This window comes from Diceros bicornis, chromosome 10 (genome assembly GCF_020826845.1).
Source record: "Diceros bicornis minor isolate mBicDic1 chromosome 10, mDicBic1.mat.cur, whole genome shotgun sequence".
Classification (NCBI taxonomy): domain Eukaryota; kingdom Metazoa; phylum Chordata; class Mammalia; order Perissodactyla; family Rhinocerotidae; genus Diceros; species Diceros bicornis.
Genome location: NC_080749.1, coordinates 50,970,144 through 50,986,473, shown reverse-complemented (window position 1 = coordinate 50,986,473; position 16,330 = coordinate 50,970,144). Strand labels below are relative to the sequence as shown.

The following is a 16,330-nucleotide window of genomic DNA, read 5'->3' as shown; positions in this document are numbered from 1 at the left end:
CACTGCTGATCAGAGTTGTCATCAGACTTGCGTATTTATTTTTTTTTAATAATTTTATTTATTTATTTTTTCCCCCAAAGCCCCAGTAGATAGTTGTATGTCATAGCTGCACATCCTTCTAGTTGCTGCATGTGGGACGCGGCCTCAGCATGGCCAGAGAAGCGGTGCGTCGGTGCGCACCCGGGATCTGAACCTGGGCCACCAGCAGTGGAGCGCGCGCACCTAACCGCTAAGCCACGGGGCCGGCCCTAGACTTGCTTATTGACGTGGAAGCATTGGTAAATTATATATATAATATATAATTAGATAGTTTATATATAATATAAGTATATTATATATAATATTATGTACTGTATATAAAATATATATAAGATATACCTGATCCCTACTTTCTGAAAATGTACACATTTAGAATGAGAGGTTATTAGTTCCTAGCATGAAATTTGTGAACTGTATACCAGCTTAGCAATTATATACATAGCTAAATAATAATGAGTTACTATTTTGTACCAAATTGAGATTAGGGTACAAGATACTAGGTCTTATTAATTTGGTATCTGGACACTGGTTGTTAACCTTGACATCTCCTTTCCTCCCTCTGTCTGCCTTTGTCTCTTTCTTCCTCTTTATCTCTGCCTCTTCTTTCCCTTTTCATATCTTTAGAACTTGTTGGTGATAGTGATAGTCAAGAACTAAATAACATGGAGTAAGGGAGAAGGAATACAGCAAGGCATTTGTATGGTTCAGTCAAGAAGTAGTTACAAATGATTTAGCCTTTGGCTATAGAAAATCACCAAATCCACCAGTTGGGAGTCAATTTCTTCTCCTTCTATTGCTATTGTCATAATTTCTAGTATCAAGCCATTGTTCATGTGGTAACCTGGTGATCTAATCTTCTTGTTAAGATGACCAAAATAATAGTGATGCTTGCAGCTTAAACGCATCTCTATCAATTTGATTGAAGGTTCAACACTTGGACCTAATTAATCAGAAAAACCCTGGTTTGATGCTGTCTATAAGCACTGCATATGGGTTGAGAGCAGGTCTATCACACCATTTATAAGGCTTAAGCAGGAAAGCTGCCTGCCTGGACATGTGTGTAGTCGCTTATTTCTCACAAGTGTCTGTTTTCTGTTTTACTGTTTGATTCCACATGACTATTTTCCAGTAATTTATATTGCTAATCAATAAGCCATAAAGGAATACTTGGGGCAGTTGGGGTTGGAAATCAGCTCTTAAATGGGGGCAATTCATAGTTTTGGCACAAGGCGTGTTAAATCATTAAGTGCTGAAAGGCGTTTTACTTTTTTCTTATGTAGTTTGATTCATTGGGTCCCTATTTACTTTTGCAGGCAGACCGTCTTAAATTTTTTCTGTTTGGGTAGTGTTCTTTTCAGCTTTCTATAAGTGTAGCTCTTTGGCCATTAAAGAGGTAGGTAACCAGTTAGTCCCTTGGGGGGAATGGGGTTGAAGGTCGTGAGCTTAGTTTTCTCCTACGTGGAGGGGGGACGTCCATCTGCAGGAACCTCAGTAACTTAGCTGATAGAGAAAGCACTGCAGGAATTATTCGGGGAAGTACAGAAAAGACTAATACAAATACAGTTTCAGTCTTTTGGTACTGGCGGGCAGGAAGTTTTCATTGCTGAGTGCTCTTGGTAAAACCTTGGAGATTCGTTTGAGTGTTTTAGGTACTTATGCGATTGTCAATTTACGTTTTTATTTTTTGTGAGTGTGTGGCAGGGATGGGGAGAGGACCTTTGAAGAAATTATTTTTTGTTCTGATAATTATACAGATGGGAAAAGGTTGCACCATAAAGCAGGTGTGTTTATGACTTTGTTTTTCGTAGCAACGATCCTTTACATTAATGAAGAACTGCTTCAGGATTTCAGATTTTCGGCTTGTTTTTTTCTGTGTGACTCCCCCCACCCTTGAATGGGTAAGCCTGTGGACGCACTGTGGAGCATTCCAGGGCGAAGCAGGCCTCCCTGGAACTTAGATTCTTTATCACACTCCCAGGGGAGTTCATTTCAAGTTGCTGGTACTAGCAGCTGCAGCATGATATTGCCCAATCCCGGGCCCTCTTATTGATGAGTGGGAGGGAGTGGGATTGCTGTTTGAGAAATTTTATTATCTTTAGAAGGGAAGAATTTATTATAGGGGTTTTCTTAGATGATCTCTTTCATGTGGGTTAAGACTTTTTGAGCTCTGAATGTCCAAGCCGCTTAGAGATTCTAAGTTGCTCTCAACTGGGGGTGGTACCGCCACTCTCAAGGGGTGTTTGGACATGTATGAGGGTGTTTTTTGTCGTCACAGTGACCGGGGGATGGGCACTACTGGCATTCCACATATGGGGGCCAGGAACACTATACATTCTGCTTTGCCCAGGGCAGTTGAATAATTGTCCCACCCTAAATGCCAATCGTGTCCTCTTGAGAACCCCCGAGAAGTGTGGTTTTATTTATAATGCTCTGCAGTGCTGATTGGCACTCTGGTTGTAGGGGTAGGAGGTGTTCAATGAAAAATGTGGGATGTAAGAGATTGGGGGGAAGGGGAGAGAGGCAGGTAAATAGTGCTTAAATGAAAATGGAGGAGAATAGCTCAGTTAGAAAGGGTGGAAAGTTAATTTCCCACTTCTCAGAATTGAGAGGCTACTCTGATAGTGCATCACATGATTCTGCCGGCTTTAGATACTGAAAAGGCGCTTTAAAAAATGATTAAGCAAATATTTAAGCAATCTTTGAGATCAGCTGACTATCTTGAGGGCTAACTGAATTCTGTAGGCTGAGTGGTCAGACACATTCAGCTTGAGGAGGACAATGGGGAAAAGACACTGGGATACCTTTTGGTGGCACCCGTGGAACCCGTTGGCCATTTGCCAAGCAAGTGGTGCTGCTTTGCATCAGGTCTGGGGTAACTGGAGGGGCTACAAAGTGGGACCCATCTCTGCTAGCAGCCTCTTGGTGAGCCACCCTCCAGCCTGTTCACTGAGCTCATGCCTGGGGCAGTGTTCTGCAGAATGAAGTGGAGCCCCAAGCCCTTCTCATGGCCAAAGCTGTATCCTAGTCCAGGCCTGTGTCTACCCAGAGTGACATTTAGTTTTAACACAGTTACTGGTACTAGTGGTCTCTAAGCTTTCTCACTCTCAACCCATTTGATCATGTCACACTTTTGCTTGGCATTCAATGCTCTTTAATCTCCATCTCCACAGCTTTGTTGTCCACGGTTCTAGTAGAGGTTCCCTGTGCTTGGGCCATGGAGGCCTGATCATTAGGCCCTCACCCATGCTGGGCTTCCCTCAAGTTCCTTGGGCCCTGCACAAAGCCTGGTGCCTCCTCTTCACCTACCCAAATCCTGCTTATTCACAAAGGCCCAGTATGGTCTTGTTCTCCTTCGCGAAGGCTTCCCTGATCACTCCAGCCTGTGGTGTTAATTTTTTTCTCCCTGAGACTAGTTGGTTCTTATTGTCTCTGCTGCTTATTTGGAACCAAATCATCTACTGTCATATGGCACAGCTTTGGAATCAGACTGCCCAGGTGTGAATCCCTGATCCACTACCGACTAGCTGTGAGATTTGGTCAAGCCTCAGTTTCCCCATCTATGCAATGGGGCTATTAATACCATCTCACAGGGTTGTTGTGAGGAGAAGTGAGATTAATCTATGGAAAACACTTAAAATATTGCTGGCTCATAGTAAATTCTGGATAAATGAAAGCTGTCGTTTGTTTTGTGGGAAGTGGGATGAAAAAGCACAGACTCTGGAATTACACAGGTCCTGGGTCTGAATCAGACTTCTGCCTCTGTGGCCCTGGGCAAGTTGATTAATGTCCCTGAGGTTCAATGTCACCTTCTATTAAATAAGTATATATCTCACTTCATACATTTCTGAGAGGATCCAATGGATGTGTATAAGGCTTTATATATTGTCTGACACATACTAGGTGCTCCATAAATAGCAGCTATTGTTGTTGCTTGACTATTTAATCTATAATGTATAAATAACTTTTCCCCCCACTAAATTGGTAAGCTCTATAAAAAAAGGACCATATCTTATCTTTCATTGTTTCTTCCACAAACCTTAGAACAATGTTTTGCACATAGTAGATATGAATTTTTTGTGGCTTTAGTGAATCTGACATATTCTTTTGGTCTTTTTTACTTTTTAATTGCACTGAATGATGTGTATACATGATCACTCATCAACGGGCTTTGTGGGTTTTGCCTCAAAGTCTTTGGCTTCTTGAAAAGCCCTCAGTGTTGTTTTGCTCTATCAAAACATCAGGGCTCTGAAACAATAATGACATTAGGCAGGGCAGTGTCTTCCACACAATTTGTTACCCTTGGCTGTCATGGCTGCAGTGTAAAGTTTTGGAAATAAGAAAGTGACTCTAAATCTTCAGAAGGGGACTGGCCTTGCTGGCGTGGATAAGGTATGAGAATTGTGGTGAACCATCACCCAACTTGTAAACATCAGAAGTATGTCTAGCAATACCAAGGGAATAAAAATAAAGTACAGAAAAAGTGAAGTAAAAATTATGGATGTATTAAGGAATTACCTCACATTTATTTGTTTCTTTGAGTTCAGTGAAGGTAGGACTGTTAAAATGTCACGTAGTTTTACATGTTTTTAACAAGAGCGCGTGTACCTCCTCAGGTAGACCAAGTGTCTGGAAGGACCAGCACATCTTAAGAGGATCTTGCAGGAAAATAGGATTTGCCATAGAAATTACCTTACTCTGTTGACTTTGGACAATGTTCCATTGACTAAGACTTGCCTTTCTCTTCGAACAAGAGAATTCATGAGCGGGAAAAGAAACTCTTATAAGGAGAGGGTAAAAGAATAAAACTGTTATTAATATGACTCAATATTTTTCTCTTTCTTTTTTTAAACTTCTAGATAGTCCTCTTATCTCAAATTATTCCAAATTTTATTTTTCTTTTTATGGGTTTAAGATAGTAAACTCCAGTTTAAAGTCTCATTGTTTGTCTTGATGGTTTTATATATCTCTGATATATAATGATCCCAACAAACTGAATTTTACAAAGAGGAATCTTCATTACCTGACAAATGTACTTTGACTATCCTACGTGTGCCCAGCGCTGTGCTAGAGGCTGTAAAGGACACAGAAGTGGTGTTCTCAATCCAGTGCTGTTCCTTGCCCTGGAAAAACAAACAAACGACTTCTTCCCTTCTCTAGACGTTATCTGGTCCTCTAATATCTTATCTTAACACATTCTTAGTCCAACACTTAGACCAGGAAGCATGGGATATGGCTATTTATGAAGAAAGGATTACTCTTGTTTTTCTCCAGTTTGGGGCTCTCTAAGATTGGAAAACAAATTTATCCCTTTGTCTAATATAAATTTTATTGAAGAGATCGAAACTTTTTTTGATTTCTTTGTGTTGCTTTTGATTGCTGTCAATTTTCCTCCACCCAAGAGTCTTTATGTGCACTGTTTGTTGCCAAGTAGACCACTCTTCTTCTCTAATCGAATTCTATGAGCTTATGGTGTGGTATGGATTCCACACCAGCCCAATTAATGAATTCACTTAATGTTGATAGCAACTTTGTAAAAAAATAAAATTTTTACATTCATTCTTGAGTTTGGTGGAATAAATTTTTTTTTTTTTTTTTTTTTTTGGTGAAAGGGAATAGAGGGTAATAGTCAATATAGCAGAGATACTGGAACTAGAACTGTCAGGTTCAAATCCTTGCTTTGTACATATTTGCTATTTGACTTTGGGCAAGTTACTTAACTGCTCTGTACCTCAGTTTCTTTATTTGTAAAATGTTCATAATAATGGCATCTATCTTATAGGGTTGTTACAAGGATTAAGTAACTTAAAATTGCCGAGGTGCTTAGAATGGTGCATGCCATTTAAGCACCACACAAGTGTTTTTTGTCTCTTTTGTACCATCTATTTTGATTCTTGGGAAAGGCAGGGGCTAGTGCTGGGGAGGTCAGGTGTCCATTTGGTTGTAATGGTTCCTTGTAAATGGCTGCCTGGTTCTTAACAAAAGATTTTTATTTCAGTGTGGATTATGATGTTTTCCTCCTTGGTTTTTATTAGAGGGAAAATATTTTAAAGTTATGAAATTTATTGTTTGCAGAATTACCTCTTGGTTGAAACTGGATTGGTTGAATATGGATGTTTAGAGACCAGTTATTGAAAATAGTGTTAATTTTTGCTCTATTTTGATTTTTTTCTTCCTTAAACTCTGTAGTTGGCTCCAGTGTATGAAATCCCTATCTCCCTTTTTTTAACTTTAAATTATTAAACAATAAAGTGTAGATAATATCTAGTAACCTTTGGAGGGGTTGTGAGTAAAAGCTACTTATTTAAAACAAAACACAGAAAATAAAGTGCATATAGACCAATTGAAATCAGGGGCACATGCAATTGTTATCAGACCTGATCTAGACATTTTCGCTAGCAGTTTGTTTTTAAACAGCACATATTCCCTTTATAATAGAATGAATGACAGGCTTCTGGAACCAGTGGAGCATTTTGGTTGATTGCTAGGAGGCCACCCAGCAACGATAGAGTACCAGTTTGTTTTTTCTGGAGAGATATTTCCAAACGATAGTCATTTGGGAGTTACAACAGGCTTGGAAGTTCATATTGAAAAGGTGAATTTGACAAATGTATTATCATGGATCTGTTGATAAATTGAGTAAATTGGGTTTGATGTATTACTTTAGATAACTGAGTATTTGGGAGATCAAATGTGAAAAACACTAATTAGAAAGAGTTACTTAATTGCAAAATTTCCCCATCAGTTTCATTTTTTACATGTGTGATTTTAAATAATTGACTTTGAAGTTCTTTAAAAAGTGATTTTTGGGTGTCTATTTTGTGTTCTTTTCATGATGTGTTTAACTTTGTATTTTAGCAAAACTAAAAAACAACCTCAAAATCTGACTTGTCATAAAGTTGCTTAAGAAATAGCACTAATTATATATATATTAAAAACAGGCAATATATTGTTCAAAAATTTTCTTCTGTATACTCAGTTTCTAAGTTTATGCTTTTTTTTTTCCCATAGCAATATGAAACTCTTTGTAAGTAGATTGACATTTAGATTGTTATAATTTTTCAACCAGAAATTATTAGATACTAAGGGAGACAAATATACTGAACTTGTAAATGTATTATGTTGGATTACTAACAATAGACCTAATTGATAAAAGTGATTTAATATATGTTGTGTTAATAGCTAAACCTCCAAAGCCCCTAATCTCCCATGGAAATATTGCTTTGTAGAACAAAATCCAATGAGAAGTTCTGGGATTCCAGAGTGAATTTGTACATTCCTTAGGGGCATTTTTGCAAGGGAGGTTGTTGTGTTTTAAAGGTAGTTGATAAGAGACCTGCACCACCAACCCCAGACCTGCACCACCAACCACCATCATGCATTAGTCTATAGAAGGTATTTGGGTGTACGTATTCCTGTACCACTCGGTACCACCATTTAGCCAAGCGAAGTTTCTGACCATTTGCAGCATACATTATAAATCAGGATGTCACTACCAGACAATCAGATTTGAACATTCCATGAACAAAGTAGCCTATATCCCCTAGGAATAGATCACTTAACTATGTTTATGTCATGCTGTTGATATGCCTGCCTTTACACAAGTCAGGATAGCACATTGTTTATTTATTTTGGGAGTAGGTAATTGATCTGTATATTTACCTAATTTGTGGTTAATTAGCCCAAAATTGAAATAGGTAATTTAACATGATTACTTAAATACATGAGGAAAATTCAATTATTCTTCCAACTCCCCCCAAATTACTCCTCTACCACCTTGGGTTTGTGAAAGAATAATTTTGAGTCTTCTCCAAGTTGGACTGGTGTTGGCTGCTCTCTTTAAAAAAATTTCCTACTTGGCACATTATGCATGGAGAGGTCACTGGTCAGATATTTGGGGAAACTCAAAGGATTTCCCACTGCCAAATTTGTCCCCTGGGGAGACCTAGGAAAATTGCAGGATATATTGGTTGAATGAAATGAACTTGTTTGTTATATTCTCTTTCTGGTATCACTAGGGAATATCACTGCCACTTGGGAATGTGGCAAGTTTGTGCACCCTGGTTAGCTGTAGAGATTTTTTTTGTTTTGACTTTTTTTTTTTTAATTTGTTTGCAGAGATGAGCTTACAGACCTGGTATTTTACAAATTAAAAAACAGAAAGCCAAAATATTGGTCCAAATCTTAGAATGAGGGACCATGAATCGCTATATATGACTTAGTAATAAAAAGGCACTTTGAAAAAATACAGGGTGGGGAACTGAAACTGAAAAAAGCACAGTTAAGCAAATAAAAAGTTACTCATGCTGTTATCAATCAGAGATAATCACTGTTAGCATTCTGGGCTTTTTCTATGCTTTTTTTCTCCATATGTGACTCCACTATAGGTAAAATTTTGCATCCTTGTCTTTGTTACATTATATTATAAATATTTCTCCAAATCACTTAGAAGTTCCTCATAATCTTTTAATGACTTCCTAATATATCAATATATTGATATAAGAAAATTTAATCCTGTTTCTATTATTGGACATCCAGGAGGTTTGTAATTTCCTTTATTATAAATAATGTGATGAAAATCTCCACATGTAAATCTTTGTCTAATTCTCTGGCTAGTTTCTTAGAGAAAAAATATCTAGAAGTAAAAGTACTAAGTTAAAGAATAAGCACTTTTAAAAAGCAAGATTTGTTAGTGCCATGGAGTCAATTGTGACTCCTAGTGACCCCGTGTACAGCAGAGTGGAACCCTGCCCAGTCTTTTTGTGCCATCCTCTCATCTTCCAGCGCTATATCAGACAGTGCTCTGCTGCTATTTGTGGGGTTTTCATGGCCAATTTGTTTTTGTAAGTGGGTGGCCAGGTCGTTCCTTCTAGTGTGTGAGGTCTGCTGAAACCTGTCCACCATGGGTGACCCTGCTGGTATTTGAAATACCGGTGGCATAGCTTTCAGCATCACAGCAACACGCAGCCGCCTCCGTATGACAACCAACTGGTGGTGTGGTTCCCTGACCAGGAAACGAACCCAGGCTGTAGTGGAGAGAGTGCTGAATCTGAAGGGAAAAAAAAAAAAAAAATGCAATATATGTGCTGTCAAATTGCTTTCCAGATTGGTTACATCAAGGTACACTCTAGTTAGCTGTGTATGAAAATGACCTTCCTGCAGACCCCAAAACAAAGAATATAATCATTATAAAAACATTTTCCTAATTTTATAAATAATTTACATTCCTTTGATTACTAACTAGTTGAATAATTTTTTATTTTTATCAAAAATTTGTATTTCTCTGGTGAAATATCTGTATGGTAAATTGCTAAAATGGTTTTCTTTGCTTGTGGGATTACAGAATGTGACAGTGACCATTTTCGCTGTGAAAATGGACATTGTATCCCTGCATCCTGGAGGTGTGATGGGACTAGAGACTGTTTGGATGACACAGATGAAATTGGCTGTGGTAAGTGAGGAGGGGCCAGGCTAAGGTCTGTTTTGAGTAATATAAGTGCTTCATGGTGATTTCAACTGTAACAAAGAGAAAGAGTTGTGCTGTTAGTGATTGATTCAGGACTGGGCTCAAGTCTTTTGAGATCTCTGTGGTTGAATAGGCAACTGATGGCATTGATAATTGTTTCAGCCCCTTTTGAGGAAGTGGTTCAATTCACATCTTACCTTATCTCATGACCTTGATATGGATACAAATTTGTGAGCAGTTTTCTGAAGCTGATAAGTGACTTTTTCAGATCATTCATTCTGGAAATTTTGTGCACCAACAAGAGCAAACAAAAGCATAATGTTATCTGAACTTCTGTAATTTTTAACTCAAGGAGGAGTCTGTATTTATATAAAAGATGTAGTATAACTTGCATGAATTATCATAAAGAGATCACAGAAGTGGCTAGTATGGTTTTATGTTTTAAAAAAATTATAGTTAAAAACATGATAATATTGTAAACCTCAAATTTAACTAATTATAAAATCACTTCCACATATATTTCTTCATTTAATTCTCTGAACAATATTCTGAGGTAGGTTTCAGATTAGGAAACTGAGAAGTGTGGCGAAGTTAAGTCATTTATTAAAGGCCTCCCAGTTGGTGCACAAATCCCAACCCTTACATACATGGCTTTCCCAGCTTGCCATAGGTGATCAATCACACTACCCCGTTTCATTCATTCTGATAGGTGAACAGACAAGGGTTATCATCCAAAAACCAAGAAAACAGATGAAAAAGTTAATTTTGTTTTGAATTGTTGGCCATCCAATGGCACAACAGAACAGACTTGGGTGTATTGTTTGGATAACGATGTATTTGAAAATAAGAGAACGGTGGGAAACAGATCCTATACAGTTCTTCTCAAACTTCCATGCACAAATGGATCACCTGGGGAGCTTGTTAAAGTGCAGATTTTGATTTCATATGTTTGAGATAGGACCTGAGATTCTGCATGTCTACAAGCTCCCAGGTGACGCTGATGCTACTAGTCTGTAAACCACACTTTGAGTAAGGGAGTGGTTCTATTTGTAGAGACATGATCATGTACTATCTATTTGCCTCCGCTGGGCTTACCAAGTTCGTTTTAGGTTAAATACTAGGTGCAGAAAGGCAAGAACAGTATATTCTGGGATGAAGGAATAAATGAATAGTTATACCAACAACTCTTCAGAGATTGTTATTACATTTCAATGTCCTATAACAATGATGATAACAACAATACTGATGACGATAGTGACAGCAACTAACATTACATGGCACTTTCACATGCGTTATTTAACTTATTTTTTATAGCAAACCATGAGATAAGTATAGTCCCCATTTTATGATACATATACTGAGGCTCAGAGAACTTGCCAAAGATCCTAAAGCAAGTAAATTGTGGAAATAATAATTATTTGATTCTGGGTCTTCATTTCCAGATCTCATGGGTTTTCTAGTTAATCATGATGCTTTACTGTTAGTTATTACAAAACATTTCAAATAATTTAATAGAAACTCATAGTTAATTTTTATTTAAATTAAAAATCTAACTTAATTTTTTTCCGTCTTAACTTTGTATGTATGTGTGTTTGGACTGTTTGTTTTATTCTCTGTATTTTTGTATTGCTTTGGATTATCAGTTTGTTGTGATGCATAGCTGAGATTATTTGACAGTGAATGCTGATTAGAGTCTACAGATTCTAGTGTAGGTTTGTTTACTATTTGCCATCAAATATATTGAGCAGGAGCTGACATACATTGTTTTGAAATAAGCATTGCTTGTTGGTATCCTAGGGTGGATGTTTGACATAATGAGTCCTTTTCTGGTTTGTTTTAGCTCCCTCTTCCTGCCAGTCAGGCCAATTCCAGTGTCAGAGTGAAGGCGTATGCATCCCTCACTCCTGGGTGTGTGACGATGAGCACGACTGTGAGGATGGCTCAGACGAACAGCGTTGCCGTAAGTGTTTGCAGAGGAATTGTCTTTTGGCTGTTTGGACACTTAAAATCTAACCTGTTACAATTACAAAACACAATGGGATGATTCTTTATAAATGCCGAGTTGGGCCTTAAATGGCAAGGGAACATATGCTAGCACTCTCACTCCGGGGTTCGTTGATATTGAAAGTGTGACTGTGCTGAAGAATGATAAATACACCCCAGCGATTAGGAAATGGGCTAGATTCTCAGTATTTAATTCAGATTACTTTACACTCAAGAAAGAAATGAAACATTTATTGGTGTTTACCAGGTGGGGTCCTCATTTGTGTGGTTGGCAGTTAGATGAGTCCTTTTGCTCCTGCAGTACACTCTGCATTCAAACCTCCCACCCCTTCTGCCCCAGTATTAAACTCTCTTCTTTTCAACTGAGTGGAAGTGGAGCTAGTAGGTAGGTCTGTTGGAGGCATTGTTGATGTTTGCTTCAGTGACAGCTAATACAGCCACTATAGGATGAGCTGCAACAAGAAAGAAAATAGTAACAACGAGGAGGATCTTGGCAACTGCTGCATTCTTGTACAATGAGGGAGTTGAGGGAAGGATCTGGAAGAAACACTTAAATTCTAATTTCTTTGAGATCAAACTGGAAAAAAGTGTTCAAATGGGCTTGAAAATAATTTTGATTGAGAGAGTAGTCTTGGGGAAATATAAGATGGCAGCATGTAAGAAATATGTCTGTTGTGTATCATTTCTTTGCTTTTTCTTTTAAGGATATTTGTATAATTTAAAATCATTCTTGTATCAGTCGGGATGTTTTTGGCTGCAAAGAATGAAAAACACAACTCAAAAAAGTTAAGCAAAAAGGGAATTTATTGTCTCAGGCAGTAGGAAGCCTAAATGTAAGGTTGTTCTAGGGTTAATTAATTCCTGGCTCAATAACATCAAATTTTTTCCCATTTTTCTGCTCTGCCATCTTTAGCCTATTGGCTTTTCATGATTGCATAAAAGCTGCAGAAGTCTTGAATTTTTACGCTCCCATAATTCAACTTTAAACATCCAGAAGAGAGAACATCAACATCCTTTCCCTGTGTTTTTTAATAAGAAAACCCTCACCTCCCAAAAAACCCAAAAACCTTTTAGGAAGTCTGGGTTGGACTGAGATGGAAGTTGGAGAGAAGATATCAGGCTGTAACGAGCCACCTTAGACTCTTGACCCTAGTTGTCCTCTGGAAGAGTCCAGCTCTGATCATTGCATGGCATTCACCTTTGAGCCTCCCCACATTCTGCTTCGTTAAATGCACATCCTGCAAATCACAGCCATCTATCGTCATTCTGTGTTGGTTTTAAGATGTCAGTCAAGATCCTGCTGGCATTTTCACATAGTCATTGTCCACAAAGATCAAAGAAGAAACAGATGTTTTTGATGGCTACTTCATGTGGGAACTTCTTTAGTCATTAGATGACTAGCAATGGAGATTCCATGGCCTTCAGTTGGTCCTGGATGCATTTTATAAAAGGTTGAAATTTAGCCCAGGACTTTTGAGTCCAGCATTGAGTGTGAACTTTTTTCAGTTGGACCCCTAGATGCCAAGAGTCTTGTGAGGCAGAGAATAGAAATTCTTAAAATACTCATGGGTTTGACTTTGGTTTAAACCTAAGTTGAAGATTGTATAATTAAACAGCCTGTTAGGGCTTGTTTGTGTTGGTCATGGGGTCTGCTAGCAGCTAAGAGATGGTGATCCTTGGGACAAAATGTTTAAGGGGAAACCAGCAAACTATGTAGAGCTGTGGAGGGTGGTGGTGGTGACAAATTGCAGCCCCGAGAAAGGCATGAACAGGAGCTAATCAAGGCCAATCAGGAGCATGGCGTATCCAGATCAGTTCCAGTTATGTGTCAGGATTTGAGGTGGAGTGGCAAAAGGGGATGACCAGATCTGAAAACAGGAGATGGGGGATGGTGGTTCAAAAGTACTGAAGGGAGGAAGGAAAAGTGCCAGGCATAGTAGTGTGCAGGAAGAAATCCTTGTTTCCAGGAAATCTATCTGGGCTATTATGTTCTCCGTCTGGCCTCTCAAAGGTCCTGGGGGAAAGGAAGGGTGACCTGCTGATAGTGGATACTCAGTGGGAACAGGATGGGGCTAGATTGTGAACCTCTGGAGAGCAGTGACTATGCTTTAATCAGCTTGCCTCCCTAAGGCTTGGTATTCTGTCTAGCAGATAGTAGGTTCTTGGTAAATGGATGTTGAATGAATGAATGATGGGTTATTTACCTTTTGGATAGATATGCCATTTTGGTTCCATTTTCCCTTGCTCCTCACACAGAGTAGGAAGAGAGCTGAGCTGTAGATTGTGATACAATGTGTGGTGGATGACCCCTTGCTAGTAATAATACTTTACAGAGGGTATGGGAACTACTAAGAACAACTGCCTGGGGAAAGAGACTGGAGATAACTTTATAGCAGTAATTTATAAGCAATGTTACACACCATTTTAAATGAATATGGATTTAATAATGTAATTCTTGTATTTTTAATGATATAAAATTCTTTATTAGACATCCTTTAACTATAAACAGAGTATGCCATCACTATGCTCACTAAGGTCACAGAGAACGCCTGATTGTCAAATACAGAGGGCACTTTTCCTTCTCCATCATATTGGATGGACTTTTCTATTGCACTTGACTCTGGTCATCACTCCCTCCTGCTTGACACTACTATCTTGGCTGCCATGACTCCTCACTCTCTTGGCTCTCTTCTTAACTTCTTTGATCCTTCCATTTTGTTTTCCTCTTCTGTCTACTCAGCCCTTGAGTATTGATGTTGCTCAGAGCCCTGCCCTTAGCAACTCTTCTCATTCTATACACTTTCCCAGGATAATTTCAACGATTCTCATGGTTTCAATAACCCTCTATGGGCTGATAATATCCAAATCTGTGCTTAGGACCCAGATTTCCTGCCCACACTTTGGTCTTGTATATTCAACTGCCTGTTGGACATCTCCAGGATGCCTCTAACTCAAGGTGTCCCAAGTGGAATTAATCATCTTCCCCCCTGAACTAGGGAAAATATAGAACTTTTTCCTTCTGTATTTTCTGGTCTACATATATTACCTTTATTATAGAAATAAAATTAACCCACTATAACGTAGTAGAAAAAAATACAAAATCAGTCTCAAACTCTCAGAAATAGGCAGATTGAGGCCATTTTCCTTGTTAATCTAGAATTTCATGAAACATATTACATAGAGAAAGCATTTTATTAGATGCAAAAAAAAAAAAGATGGCTGTAGGTGACCTTAAAGATGTATTCAATTAGCATGAAAACAATACCACAATCGCCTAGGTTCTCAAGCTAGAAACTTGGAAGTTATTCTTGATTCTTTCCTTTCTTTCACTGCCCACATTTAATCACCAACTCTTTAAATGAACACCTGTAAAGTTCATCTCTCTCCTATTTATGCCATCACTGCCAACATCTCTCATCTGAGTGACTGCCTCCCTAACTCTAGTTCTGTGCCTCCTCAGGTTCTCCCTGACACCGATGCTTGAAAGATCTAACTAAAACCCTCTGGTAGCTCTCTATCACCTCAAGGAGAAAGCTCCAACTCCCCAACATGGTTTACAGTGGCTTCTAAGGTGTGGCCAGTGCTTATTTTTCCATGTCTATCTCTTGCCATTCCTGCCTTGAAATGTCCATATGGGCCACATCAGTGCTTGTAGTTCCCTTGGGCATACCAAGGGAAATGAGTGTCCCAACCTTTCACCTCTGCATGCTGCCCGAATGCTTGTTGCTAGACAGCCCTTTCCTTTTGACCTAGCTAATGGCTGCTATTCCTTTAAGACCCAGGTGAGATGTTACCTCCTTAAGGAAGCTGTCTCCATCCACATTCCCATCCCACAGTGAGTTAGGCACCCCTCCCTGAAGCTTCCATAATTCCTTGTGTGCCTATAATTCACTTGCATTATTGTTTTCTAATTATTTCTTAAAGTCTCCCCCAGAAAACTATGAGCTCCTTGAAGGTAGGGATTGTGCCTTATCCATCTTTATATTCCCATTGTTGGTGTATTTGTGGCACATAATAGGCCCTCAATAGGTGTTTATGTAATGAATGAATAAGTGAATTCCAGCATTAGATTGGTTGATAGAACTATATAATTTTAATTTGTCATTTCTCTATGTTTGAATGAGCTTTTAATTGCTTCCTCATAAACGCTTTGAAATTTTAAGTACAAAATACAGAATAGATTTGGGCTTGAGTTTAAGAAGAAAGCCAAGGTAATTAAAATAACATTGGCACTTGATTTGGTTTCTTTTCATATTTTTTTGGCACTACTCATGACTTGCCTTCTCAGGAATAAAAGAAAGCTCTTTAATTTTATGTGGAAATTGGCAATATATACTTAATAAATTATATGGGAATTTAATGAGGAAGTATTAATCTTTTTAACCTTATTCAGATACAATTATGTCTCTGCTATGGGCAGAATTCAGACATTTAAGTGACTTTTAGAAAAGTTGATCTATTCTAAGTTTATTAATAGAAGTAGAATTTAACCCACAGATATAAGGTACTGGGAGAATATATGAAATCATACTGTCAAAGTGTCAGGAATAGGCTGACTGGAAAAATTTTATTTGCTATTCAATAATTACATGACACATTTATAATGAAACCATTTTATTAGTTAAACAGAAAGACGGAACAAGATGACAAGAAAGATATAACCAATTAAGCATGGAAAAGGGTAGTAATTATGGTTAATTTTTTACATCTTATTTATCATATGGTAATCTTTATATGAATTTTCAAGTACCAGCTCTAATGCTGTGATTGTCCACTTGTCTTTTAGAAAAGTTTTTCTTGTTAAGTTCAGATGACACATCTCTT

General features: G+C 38.2%; 1 protein-coding gene across 2 annotated transcripts in view; it reads left to right on the top strand.

Moving 5' to 3' along the window:
* Positions 1-16,330, top strand: part of LRP2 (LDL receptor related protein 2) — a 203,622-nt gene that overhangs the window by 28,777 nt on the left and 158,515 nt on the right. For both annotated transcript variants that reach the window (XM_058549201.1, XM_058549200.1), the window contains exons 2-3: positions 9,380-9,487; positions 11,343-11,462. In XM_058549201.1, coding sequence (XP_058405184.1) covers positions 9,380-9,487; positions 11,343-11,462 — 228 coding nt within the window. The remainder of the gene's footprint in view (positions 1-9,379; positions 9,488-11,342; positions 11,463-16,330) is intronic.